The sequence below is a fragment of the Cetorhinus maximus genome, chromosome 11 (assembly GCF_964194155.1).
Source record: "Cetorhinus maximus chromosome 11, sCetMax3.hap1.1, whole genome shotgun sequence".
In the NCBI taxonomy this organism is placed as follows: Eukaryota; Metazoa; Chordata; class Chondrichthyes; order Lamniformes; family Cetorhinidae; genus Cetorhinus; species Cetorhinus maximus.
The window spans coordinates 15,712,309-15,726,481 of NC_135889.1; the positions used below are offsets into that span (position 1 = coordinate 15,712,309).

General features: G+C 40.9%; 1 protein-coding gene across 1 annotated transcript in view; it reads left to right on the forward strand.

The window, feature by feature from the left end:
- LOC144686411 (BRCA1-associated RING domain protein 1-like) overlaps nucleotides 1-14,173 on the forward strand; it is a 179,791-nt gene that overhangs the window by 54,586 nt on the left and 111,032 nt on the right. The window contains exon 6 of the mRNA XM_078551567.1: nucleotides 2,266-2,438. Within this exon, the coding sequence (XP_078407693.1) occupies nucleotides 2,266-2,438 (173 nt within the window). The remainder of the gene's footprint in view (nucleotides 1-2,265; nucleotides 2,439-14,173) is intronic.

Genomic DNA, 14,173 nt, shown 5'->3' on the forward strand with positions numbered 1-14,173 from the left:
ATACTTTGCATCAGTCTTCACAGTAGAAGACACTAAAAGCATTCCAAAAATACTAATCAATCCTGGGGCAAAAGAGTGGGAGGAAATAAATATAATAACCATCACTAGAGAAAAGGTACTAGGGAAACTAATGGGGCTAAAGGCCTATAAGTCCCCTGGACCTGATGGGTTGCATCCTAGGATAATAAAGGAAGTAGCTACAGAGATAGTGGATGCACTGGTAGTAATCTTCCAAAAATCCTTAGATTCTGGAAAAGCCCCAGAGGATTGGAAAACTGCCAATGTAACATCCTTATTCAAAAAGAGAGGGGGACAAAAAACAGGTAACTATAAGCCAGTTAGCTTAACATCTGTCATTGGGAAAATGTTAGAGTCCATTATAAAGGATGTAATAGCAGAGCATTTAGAAATGCATACTACAATCAAGCAGAGTCAGCATGGCTTCATGAAGGGGAAATCATGCCTGACAAATTTATTAGAATTCTTTGAGGAGGTAACAAGCAGGATAGATAAAGGGTAACCAGGAGATGTAATATATTTGGATTTCAAAAAGGTGTTCGATAAGGTACCGCACATAAGGCTACTTAAGATAAGAGCCTGTGGTGCTGGGGGTAGTATATTAGCATGGATAGGGATTGGCTAACTAACAGAAGACAACGAGTTGGGATAAAGGGGGCATTTTCAGGATGGCAACCTCAGTGGAGTGCCACAGGGATCAGTGCTGGGGCCACAATTATTTATAATATATATTAATGACTTGAATGAGGGAAGTAAATATACTATCACCAAGTTTGCAGATGACACAAAAATAGGTGGGAAGGCAAGCAGTGAGGATGACACAGAGTTTACAGAGGTACATAGACAGGTTAAGTGAGTGGGCAAAAACTTGGCAGATGGAATATAGTGTGGGAAAATGTGAGGTTATGCACTTTGGCAGGAAGAATAGAGGAGCTGAATAATAATTAAATGGAAGAAGGCTGCAGCACAGAAGGTTTTGGGGACCCTCATGCATGAATCACAAAAAGCTAGCATTCAAGCGGAATGTTGGCCTTTATTTCAAAGGGAATGGAGTATAAAAATAGGGAAGCCTTGCTAAAACTATACAAGGCCAACATTCAATGACCTTATTGAAACATAAAAGATTCTTAGGGCGCTTGACAGGTTAGATGCTGAGAGGTTGTTTCCCCTTGTGGGAGAGTCTAGGACCAGAGGGCATAATCTCAGAGTAAGGCCTCACCCATTTAAGACCAAGATGAGAAGGAATTTATTCTCTCAGAGAGTAGTGAATCTGTGGATTCTTTACCGCAGAGAGTTGTGGAGGCTGGATCGTTAAGTATATTCAAGGCTGACTAGACAGATTTTTAATCAGTAAGGAATCAAGGGTTATGGGGAAAAGATAGGAAAGTGGAGTTGAGGATTATCAAATCAACCATGATCTCATTGAATGGCGGAGCAGACTCGATGGACCGAATGGCCCACTTCTGCTCCTATGTCTTATGCAGAGAATGAGTGAGCTTCTAGCGGACCTGCGGTGTTGCCGCTGTCCATTATGTATAATTAAGTAGAATGTATGGCACAGAAATGGGCCAGTCAACCCACCGGACTCATGCTGGTGTTATGCTCCACACAAACTTTCTCCCAACCGTCTTCATCTAACCTTTCTCAGCATATTCTTCTATTCCTTTCTTCCTCGTACTTATCTAGATTTCTTTAGATGTATCTATGCTATTCACCTCAGTTGCTCCCTGTAGTAGCAATTTCCACATTCTGCCAATCTTTTGGTAAAAGAAGTTCATTTAACTGTTGAAGAGTGTGCAATGAAGTCTGACACTGTTTGCCTCTTGTGTTCTCCCCATATGTGCGGACATGCCAGGTTTTTATCCTGGAATCTTCCTATCGAGGCAACGGAGAGCAGGAATTTAACATATGCGTGGATTGCAGGCATGGCCCCATTGCCCAGTGGAGCTCTGCTCCAACTTGCAGCTCCTGCTGTTTTAGTACTAGAAATTTTTATTTGCTACACACCCCTGCATCTTGTGAATATTAGCAAAGTTTATGTACTTTGTAGCTGCATTGTGTTGTAGCAGGACAGAAATCGTGCTTTTCTCAAATATTCAGGAACCTTCCAGTGGTAGTGTTAAATCCATTGTTTGATTGCTAAGTTTTTTCATCTGGTCCCATGCTTTAATATCTGACTTGAAGTTGACATTTGATCTTTGTGCAGAACTCTCTTCAAGTTTTTAATCAATGGCTATGTTTTTATAGCATGAAGCCTGTAACCATGGACATGTGGAAATTGTAGAGCTGTTGTTGAAATTTGGCGTTTTATTGAACACACCGGGATACCAGAACGATTCTCCCATGCATGATGCTGTCAGGAATGGACATGTAGATGTTGTCAAGCTGCTGATCTTACACCGAGCCTCTCAGGATGTGATGTAAGTAATCATTACTTGGTCCAGTCATCAGCCCTGGGTTATATTTAACTCCGTATAGCAAAAGAAAATATTTCATCCTGATTAAATAATGCTGTTAAAGGAGACTGTAGAACCTATAATAAGCAATGTACTTCATAATCAGCTTAAAAAAAAGCCATTTGCGAAGGAAATTGTCCTAAAGATTATTATTCTAAGAGTATGTCTGATGAATTTACAGCCAAGTAATGATATTTTAATTCCAGAATGTTTCTATGTTCAAAGATGCATCATTGTGCAAAATGAATAAAGGCCAAGACTGGTGGAATTTTAGGAGTTTTGAGATTGTAATTCATTTGAGTTCTGTTGTTACCCTGACAAATCTGCAGAGCAGTTTGAATGCTTTCAGCAGAGTCCTGACATTGAATTACAATGTTAAATTGGCTCGCTAATATCTATTAGTTTATGTAATGCTTTTAGACATGACTTTCACTTTCTGGTCATAAAAAATAAATTGTTGCATTACCCTTGTCCTGGCGAGAGTTTAAATTCACTTATTTTAATTACATTATCAGTGGCAGCTCGAACAAACAGGGATGGTAATAGTTGGCTATTGCATTGTCTGTGACTTGGCTTCATGTGTGATGGATTCAAGAATCTGGCCAGTCTCAGTTCATAAACTTGTATTTTGTTTTATGAATTTGTAGTCAAGTACAAGAAGCTTGACAAACCATGTCTGTCTAAATATTGGGCTACTACTTCTAGCTCTCTCTCGACCATAATCTCTCAAATCATCTTTCGGGTTTTCTTACTACTTACTTTCAACCTGTAATTCTCAAACCTACAAAACAGGTTTCCACTTCCACCTTCTGCCAAAGATAAACAAATGTATCTGTCTCACAGGCCCGCTGTTTAATTTTCATCGTGACGATATCCTTTTGCCTATTCCCCACCTAAATCTTCTGTTGCCCTCTGCCACTTCAACAGTTGAGGTTCTTTGGCCCTAATCCTCTGCTTTTTACTGTTTATTTTCATTTCCACTACACTTCCAGCACTTGCAGGGATGGTCTTGAGCCTAGGAAGTAAGCAAGCACAAAGGCAGCAGCTGGTCACTGAGTGCACCTAGTCGTAGAGTATGAGCTTGGGAATTTGGTGAATGAGGAAATTTTGTCTAGTCTAGTTTGCATTTAGAATTTAATTACAATTTACTGTTAAAGTTAAGTTCCTTTCTGTCTTTGGGATAAACAAGCTCGCTACAGAAGAGGCGGCTGAAGTTGGTTAATTAGGCAGCTAGCTTGAACTAGATTCTCTAGCCAACAGCACTGACTCATCTCTGTAGAATTTCAGCTAGTATAAGTAGAGGTGGTTTTGCTAAGTGCATGAAGTAAGCACACATGAAGACAGCAGCTGGTCGCTGAGTGCAGCTAGTCACAAAGTGTGAGCTTGGGAATTTGGTGAGTGAGGGAGGAGGTGCTGTTCACATAAGTAGCTACCTTAACTTTGAGTTTAAAAGAACGAGGAGAACGGCAGATCAGTTTAGAAGAGCTAGGGGGCTCAGTCTGTGGACTGGCCGCGGCCTGAGAAAAATTCAAAATAGGATGTCACAGGGAAACGGGTAAGTAGTTGATGGGCAAGTTGCTCATTTATCTTTCAAAACTCAGGCAGTTGAATAATGATTGAAAAGTTTTATTAGTAATGGTAGTAAGGTTTACTAGCAGTAGTAAAGCTTATTAGGAGCAGTAGGGTCAAGGTTTCTCGTCTGTAAATAAATAGTCTGTAAAGTTAAGGCATGGCAGGGGAGCTTGGCTGAGTGGATTGCCCATCCTGTAACATGGAAAGTCATGGATGCTTCCTGTGGCCTAGATGACCACATGTGCAGCAAGTGTCACCAGCTACAGCAACTTGAGCTCTGGGTTTTGGAACTCAAGCAATGGCTGGAGTCACTGTGGTGCATCCGTGAGGCTGAGAACTATCTGGATAGCATGTTTAGAGAGGTGATCACACTGCAGATTAAGGGAGTGCAGGCAGAGAGCCAGACAGCCTAGTAGTACCAGGTAGGTAGTGCAGGAGTCCACTATGTCCATCTTGCTCACTAACCAGTTTTCCGTTTTGGATACTGGTAAAGTCGATGGCTCCTCAGTAGTGTGCAGCTAGAGCCAACTCCGAGGCACCATGGGTGACTCAGCTACACAGGAGGGGAGGAAGAAGAGTGAAAGAGCAATAGTGGTAGGGGATTCAATAGCTAGGGGAACAGACAGGCGTTTCTGCGGCCGTAGACGTGACTCCCAAATAGTATGTTGCCTCCCTGGTGCCAGAGTCAAGGATGTCACTGAGCAGCTGCAGGACATTCTTAAAAGGGAGGGTGATCAGCCAGAGATTGTGGTCAACATCGGTGCCAATGATATAGGTAGAAAGAGGGATTCGGTCCTGAAAGCAGATTTTACAGAGCTAGGAAGAGATTAAAAAAGCAGGGCTTCAAAGGTAATAATCTCAGGATTACTCCCAGTGCCATGTGCTAGTGAGTGCAGAAATAGGAAGATAGTGCAAATGAGTGAGTGGCTGTAGAGGTGGTGCAGGAGGAAGGGCTTTAGATTTTTGAGGCACTGGAACTAGCTCTGGCTCTGGGGGAGGTGGGACCTGTACAAGGTAAACGGGTTAAATCTTAGCAGGACTGGGATTAATATCCTCGCTGGGAGATTTGCTAGTTCTGTTGGGGAGGTTTTAAACCAATTTAGCAGTGTGAATGGGGACCAGAGAGGGAATGCAGGAATAAGAGAAACAAAGCTGGTAATGGTAGGAAGAAAAGTAGTAAGCAAAATCGGAAACACAGGCCAGCATCAAATAGGATCAATATACAAACATAAGAATTAGGAGTAGGAGTAGGCCATTCGGCCCCTTTAGCCTGCTCTGTCATTCAGTAAGATCATGGCTGATCTGATTGTGGCCTCAATTCCACTCACCATCATGCCCCCTATACCCTTTGACCCCCTTGACAATCAAGAATCTATCTAACTCAGCCTTAAAAATATTCAATGGCCCTGCCTCCACTGCTCTCTGGGGAAAAGAGTCCCACACATGCAACTCTGAGAGAGAAAATTTCTCCTAATCTCTGTCTTAATGGGAGACTCCTTATTTGTAACCTGTGTCCCCTAGTTCTAGTCTCGCCCACATGCTCCCAGTTAAGTTCCCTCAAAAACCTATATGTTTCAATAAGATCAACACTCATTCTTCTAAACTCCAATGGATACAGACCCAACATGTCCAACCTTTCCTCATAGGGTTACCCACCGTCCCAGGAATCAATCAAGTGAATCTTGCCTGAACTGCTAATGCAGTTTATCTCCTTTCTTAAAGTAAGGAGACCAAAGCCTTACACCATACTCCAGGTCTCACCAATACCTTATTCAACTGTAGAAAAATATCCCTACTTTTATAGATAATGCTGGAAAAACTCAACAGGTCTAACAGATTTTGTGGAGAGAAAAAAAAAAGTTAACATTTCGAGTCCTTATGACTGAAGGAGAGTCACAAGGACTCAAAACGTTAACTCTGTTTTTTTCTCTCCACAGATGCTGTTAGACCTGCTGAGTTTTTCTAGCATTTTCTGTTTTTGTTTCAGATTTGCAGCATCCGCAGTATTTTGCTTTTATCGCTACTTTTATATTCCATTGCCCTTGCAATGTGCAACAGCACTCTATTTGCCTTCCTAAACACTTACTGTACCTGCATACTAACTTCTTGTGATTCATGTACCAGGACACTGAGATGCCACTGTATCTCAAGAGTCCTGCAAGCTCTGTCCATTTAAATAATATACTTTTTTTTATTCTACCTGCCAAAGTGGACAAGTTCACATTTTCCCACATTATCCTCCATCTGCCAAATTTTCGCCCACTCACTTAACCTATCTATATCCCTTATGTGCGCTTCACAACTTACTTTCCTACCTACCTTTGTGTCAACAGCATATTTAGCAACCATACATTCGGTCCTATCATCCAAGTCATTAATATAGATTGTAAATAGTTGAGGCCCCAGCACTGATCACTGTGGCTCTCCACTTGTTACATCTTGCCAACCTGAAATTGATCCATTTATGCCTACTCTCTGTTTCCTGTTAGCTAACCAATCTCCTGTCCATGCTAATGTGTTGCCCCCTGCACCATTAGCTCTTATTTTGTGTAGTAACCTTTGATGTGGCACCTTGTCAAATACCTTCTGGAAATCTAAGTACAGCACATCCACAGGTTCCCCTTTATCCATGTTACTTCCACAAAAAGTTCTGATAAATTAGTCAAACACGATGCCATGGCATACAAGGCTATGGGCCTAGTGCTGGAAAATGGGATTCGAGTAGTTAGGTACTTGTTTGACCGGCGCATACTCGATGGGCCAAAGGGCCTTTTTCTGTGCCATAGACCTCTATGACTATAACGATTTCTCTTTTACAAAGCCATGTTGACTCTGCCTGGTTACATTGAAATTTTCTAAGTGCCCCACCATAACCTCCTTGATAATAGGTTCCTATGACAGATGTTGTTAATTGCAGTTTCCTGCTTTCTGTCTTCCTCCCCTCTTGAATAGAGGAGTTATATTTGGTATTTTCCAATCTGATGGGACTTATCCAAAATTCTCTAGATTCTGGAATATTACAACCAATGTATCTACTAACTCAGCAGCTACTTCTTTTAAGATCCTAGGATGAAGTCCATTAAAACCTGGGGACTTGTCAGCTTTTAGTTCTAATAATTTTCTCAGTATTCTTTTCCCTGATGATTGTAATTGTTTTAATTCCCTCCCTCCCTTTCACCTCTTAATATACACTTATTTCTAGGATGTTATTTGTATCCTCTACAGTTAAGACGGACGCAAAATATCTGTTCAATTCATCCTCCATTTCCTGATTTTCCATTAATTCTGCAGACTCACTCTGGAAGACCAACGTTCCCTTCACCTTTTTCTTTATAAATATCGGTAGAAACTCTTACTATCTGTTTTTATATTTCTAGCTAGCTTTTTATCGTGCTCTAATTTCTCTCTTTTTTAGCCATTCTTTGCTGTTTTTTATATTCTGACTTGCCATTAATCTTTGCGGAATTGTGCATGCTTTCTTTCAATTTGATACTATCTTTAACTTCCTTGGTTAGTCTCAGATGGTACGTCCTTCCCCAAGAGTCTTTCTTTCTCACTGGAATGTATCTTTGCTGAGTGTTATGAAATATCTCCTTAAATGTCTGCCGCTGCATCTCTACTGACTTATCACTTAACCTAATTTCCCAGTTCACATTAGCCACCTCTACCTTCATACCCTTGTAATTGCCCTTATTTAAGTTCAGAAAACTAGTCTTAGACCCATTCTTCTCTCCCTCGAACTGGATGCGATATTCAATCATATTATGATCACTACTACCTAGGGGAGCCTTTACTATGAGGTCATTAATTAACCCTGTCTTGTTGCACATTACCAGATATGGAATAGCCTGTTCTCTGGTGGCTCTAGCATGTGCTGCTCTAAGAAATTGCCCCAAATTACAGAATGTAGAAAAACACTGAAAAATCTTCAAAAGACAAAATCTGAATGCACACAGCATGCACAACAAGGTAGATGAATTGATGGCACAAATAGAAGTAAACAGGTATGATCAAATTGCCATCATGGAGACATGGCTGCAGGATGACCAAGGCTGGGAACTGAATTTTCAAGGGTATTTAACATTTAGGAAGGATAGGCAAAAAGGAAAAGGAGATGGAGCAGTGCTGTTAATAAAGTATGAGATCAGTGCATTATTGAGAGAGGACCTTAGATCAGATGATCAAGATGTGGAATTGTTTTGGGTGGAGCTAAGAGCAGCAATTATTGGGAGTTATTTAAAGGCCTCCAAACAGTAATGGTAATGTAGAGCATGGTATAAATCAGGAAATTTCAGGTGCATGTAGGAGTACCTCAATTTACATATGATGGTAGGCAGGCAATGGCTAGCATTTAAAGAATTAATATTTGGCTTACAACAAATTTACATTTCTTTAAGGCATAAAAACTCAACAGGGAAAGTGATCCAACTGTGACGAGCAAGAGAAGTTAGAAATTAGTTCAAAGGAAGAGGCTTATAAAGTTGCCAAGAAAAGTAGTAAGCCTGAGGATTGGGAGCTTTTTAGAATTCAGCAAGGAGGACCAAGAAACTGATAAACAAAGAAAATAGAATGAGAGTAAACTAGTGAGAAGCATAAAACGGACTGTAAAAGCTTCTATAGGTACATAAAAAGGCAAATGTGGGCCCGTTACAGGCAGAGACAGGTGAGTTTATAATGGGGAATAAGGAAATGTCAGAGAACCTAAACAAGTGCTTTAGGCCTGTCTTCGTGGAGGAAGATAGAAAAAAACCTCCCAAAAATACTGGAGAACCAAGGGACCAGTGGGAATAAGGAACTGAAAGAAATTAGTATTAGTAAAATAGTAGTACTGGAGAAGTTAATGGGACTGAAAATTGATAAATTTCCTGGACCTAATGATCTACATCCCAGAATGTTGAAAGAGGTGGCTGTAGAGATAGTGGATGCATTTGTTCTTTCTTGCAAATCCTATAGATTCTGAAATGGTTCCTGCAGGTTGGAAGGTAGCAAATGTAACCCCACTGTGTAAGAAAGGAGGGAGAGAGAAAACTGAGAACTACAGACCTGTTAGCCTGACATCAGTAGTTGGGAAAATGCGAGAATCTGTTATAAAGAATGTGATAACTGAACTCTTAGAAAATAATGGTAGGATTGGGATGTGTTGATCTCCAAATGGATCTGGGTGTCCTTGTTCAAGATTCACTGAAAGCTAATATGCAGGTGCAACAAACAATTAGGAAGGCAAAGGGCCAAATGTTGACCTATATTGCAAGAGGATTTGAGTACAGGAGTAAAGAGGCCTTGCTGCAATTATATAGAGCCTTCGTGAGACTGCACCTGGAGTATTGCATACAGCTTTGGTCTCCTGATTAAAGGAAGGATATACTTGTCACCGAAGGGGCGCAATGAAGGTTCACCAGAGTGATTCCTGGAATGATGGGATTGTCCAATGAGGAGAGATTGAGGAGACTTTGTCTGTATTCTCCAGAATTTAGAAGAATGAGAGGTGGTCTCATTGAAACATTCAAAATTCTTATAGGGCTTGCCATGGTGGATGCAGGAAGGATGTTCCCCCCCTGGCGGGGGGTGAGGGGGGGGTAGTCTAGAACCAGGGGACACAGTCTCAGAATAAGAGGTTTTTAGGCCATTTAGGACTGAGATGAGGAATTTCTTCATTCAGAGGGTGGTAAGTCTGGAATTCTCTACCCCAAAGGGCTGTGGAGGCTCAGCCATTAAGTAGGCAGAGATCAATAGGTTTCTAGATGGTAAAGACATCAAGGGACATGGGGATAGTGTGGGAAAATGGCATTGAGGTAGAAGCAGGCTTGAGGGGCCGAATGCCCTACTCCTATTTCCTGTGTTCCTTCCGTTCTTCCTTGAACAGTGACCTGGCTAGACTTGAACCATTCTGCTCCATTTGACTAAACTTCTCACCCCAAGCATTATTAATTCTACTCACTTTCAAGTTCAGGGCGTTGCTAATGAAATCTCTGTGTCTCTCTTGTGGGCTTTGTATATGGTTTATTTCAATTGGACTCTGGTTCTCAACCTGACCTCTTCCCCAGTTAAGTTGACAACTGTTTGTATCACACACTGCTCTCATTCTAGTTTTGAGAATTCTATTGGATGTGCTCCCAAACTGTCCTTTACCTTTGGGCAGTCTGACACTGATACCTCCCTTCTCTTCCGACATTTCTGTTGCCCTCCATCTCTGGCAATGGGCACAGGCATTCATGTCAAACTCAAAGACACTTGCAATTGCCACATGTTTTCTTACCTTGCTTTCTATAGCAATTGCATCCTTTTGTCCCAAACATTTCTCTTATCTGTAGCTGTTCTGATGACTCCAGGTTTTACAGTTTCTCTCACCTTTTTTTGCTCAGCTGAGACTTCCCCTGGATCATAGTTGACAGACTGCACTTTTTTTATGCCACTGCTTTCATCGCTTCTCTTTCCTACCTTAACCTCAGGGTCCTCCGTGTTCTCAGGTTCCACCTCACCAGCCTCCGTGTGTGCAGGTGATTAATAGAACCAGAGGTGACATGAGGAAATTATTTTTAAGAAATATGTGGTTAGGATTTGAATGCACTGCCTGTTAGGGTGGTGGGTACAGATTCAGTTCTGGCCTTCAGAAGTGAATTGATTAAATGGTTGAAGGATAAAATTGGAGGGAATTTAGGGGTGTAGGGGAGGGGTCACTGTGGAAGCAGGGGAATGGGACTAACTGGAATACTGTTTGAAGGAGCAGGCATTGACTTGGTGGGCCAAATGACATCCTTTTGCGTTCTGCTATTCTGTGTTCTATCAGGTAAACTCAAATGCAACAAACATATCTCTCCTTTCCCCTTTGATCTTCAGGGGAACTATTCTGTTTGAAATATAATTGCTTTTTCTTCTACCACTGCAACTTCCAGGTGCTTGTACCTTGACACTTTACCATACAGCCTTAGGTGCATTGACTTTTTCCCACAACATTGACCAGCGTTTCAATTAGTTCTGTGTGAGCGAGCTTGTGTTATTTCTCCCAATTTAGTGGTAACCTTGACTCCTGCCTCTGAATCAGGGGATGGATTCAACTTCCATTCCAGAGATTTCAGTGCAGATGCCGGTTGACACATCAGTGATGGAGAGATGAGATATTAAACTCAGAACCCATCTGTCCACTCAGATGGACAAATAACTGTCATGGCTCTACTCAATTAAGAACAGAGGAGTTCTCCCTGGTGCCCTGGCAGGTATTTACCTCTCAACTATTGTCACTAAAACAGAATATTTAATCATTATCTCGTTGCTGTTTGTGGGACCCAACTGCGTGCAAATTGGTTGCCATATTTCCTATATTACAACGGTGGCTACACTTTAGAAGTAATTGTTAATTAGCTGTAAAGCACTTTGTGGCATCCTAAGGTCATGAAAGATGCTGCATCAAGAAAGTTCTTTCTTTTTAGTGAGATGTATCTACATTGTAGAAGTTGAAGTGTGTTCATTATTTCAAGTACCCATACCATTCTCACTGGCCTGTCTTCAAACTCTTGCACTGTTCTAACCGAGCTCAGTGCGAGCTTCGTGAATAGCCTTTTGTCTGCTGGGCACCCTGAAGCTTTTTGTTTTTGTGTTCATTTTAGCCGCTTGGGTATCTCCCATTTTCCTTCAGGGCTTGCAGCGATGTAGAGCTAGCCTGTTCATGTCTGAGATGGAGAGTGAATTGGGGTTGCTATGTGAGCACTGTATATGAAAACAGTTCTGACAGGGCCCTGCCCTCAATATAATTTCCTGCTATGCCTTTCCAACACTTTTTTTTTGTTTCTATTTTTATTTCAGTTTTCCAGCATTTTCAGTATTTTTTATCAATTATTTTGTTCCTTTAGTATCTTTTCAGTGATTTACTGAAACTTAATTTATAACGTTACTTTCGTGTTTTATTAAAAGCTATTTAACTTTTAATCCCTTTTCATCCTCCATTTTTTGTTTTGTTCAGTTATCCAGTTTAAAATTGAGCTTCTATCAGTAGCACTAAGAATTCTTCAGTGTTTTATGGAGAGTGAAGAGGGATGGTTAAACAAGTCTGCCTGGGGTGATCATTGATATTCAAAAGAGTATCCTGCCATTGTACTGATTCTTCATAGACATGTTCTTGTCAGGTAAAATTGATTTGATTGTTTTCTCAGACAATGTATGTGAATTTTTCTCCACAGAAACATTCCAGGTTGTTTCACCGGGTAATTAGATAAAAGGTAGCTGTCCTACTTTTGCAAGACTCTAATGAGACAAGTTTGATTTGTTTTGAGGGTGTACATATCTTCTGAAAATCAGTTATAAGTGCCAATCTTTTGTCTCTGAAGTAAATTTTGATTGACAGTTAGGCCTTAAGAGATGGCGCAAGACCTATTATGGGAGCTGTTGACGAATGCATTAGTTTACATAATTCAATCACATAGTTCTGTGTTGCTGAACTGGGTGTCTCTACAGTCTAAATGATCATGTATGGTAAATAATTTCAGCCAAAGAGCCAGAAGGAAATGAACTATGAGGATTCTGATATCAAGAGTCTTAAAATATTGGTAAGAATGGAGGACTGTTTTTATCTATTGATGTGCATTTTGCTTCTGTTTAATTTTAGGTATAAATACTCATTTGGTAGTACAGAACTTGTGTTTCTGCAAAATAAACTTCTTTGTATAAGCTTTTCGTCTTGCGCTCATTAGGACAATTAGCAAGAATATCAAATGTAAAGGGTACAACAGTTTATACTGTATGAGAAGAGATTGCTGATTGGTAGAGCCATTGCCATGGAGAATACACCAGTGATGGTGATTGACAGTTAACTGCCAAGCATTGTTTGAAATTTAAACCAGGCGGCTCAACTCTGATTGGTCAAGGCATTGCCCTGATGAATGAACCAGCGAATGGCCATCACTTATATTGTTTAGCTAAAACAGGTGCAATGTGTATGCATGTTCTTTCTGTCTGCAAAAACAGGGTCCTGTGTACATGTAGCTTCCAGTACACATAAATGTGCCACACTGCGAGCCCAACTGACAATCTTAAATTGGTTGTCAATGTAATTCTTAGCACACAGGATTATTTGGGAAATATTGTCCAATTGCAGAATCACATCTAATGTTGGATACTGTTGAGTTTTGCAAGCATGGGCTGATCAGGTTTGGTCTGTACCTTGCCTGTTGCAGCAGAAGGGCCATGAAGTTTGATATGATCCACCCATCTTTGAGATGTATAGCCTACATACCTAGCATCACACTGGCTCTGAAATTCATGTAGCACATTGCTCATTTGTGTGATAGGCAGAACGTCTTTTTGGCTTGTTGGCAGCATCCTGTTAGTGGGGAATACTACACATGTTACTGCATAGTAGCAATGTGGAACAGCTAGCTTCACCTGTTGCTTAAATCTTTGAGATATGTTGTCCTTCCAGAGTAATCTGAGGTAGACTGGGCACTTCAGAACCACAAGTGACAGCCTTAGGCCTGTTGATGAGTTTGCGTGATATACAATGCATTGTGATCTGATCAGGGTAGCCGTTATCCTGCAAGATGCCTTTGATGCACCTTATTTTGGCATCAAGTTTGCATGGTGAGCAAATGACTCGGGCCTTATTTACAAGGTTGCCGATAAGGCCAATATTATTACATGCAGCTGCGGATTTAAATATATACAAACGTATCATCCACATATCAGGACTATGCAATGGGTAGGAGCTTAGGTGTTATTCCATCAAAGACACGTTTTTCATGGAACCCAACAAAGATGTTTGTGAGAGTTGGGCCTAGAGGGGATCCCATGACAACAGCATCTATTTGGTCATACATGGTGTCATTAAAACTGAACTCAACTGTGTGAGTTGCCGAGTTTATAAGTTCGATGAATACTGATTCACACAATGGTGGCAGGTTTAGATTGCCATGATAGAGTGCTGCAGCGCAAATAGCTATGGCTTCCTTAAGTGAAACATTGATGAACCGGTGCATTCTCCATGGCAATACCTCTACCAATCAGAGTCCACTTGCCAATGAATCAGCACTCTTCTCATGGTGTTGTTCCCTTTACATTTGGTATTCTTGCGAATTTTATGTATAACAAACTCTGTGCAATTTTTAGCCTGAGCTAAAATTGTCAAGGCGGTGTTGTTT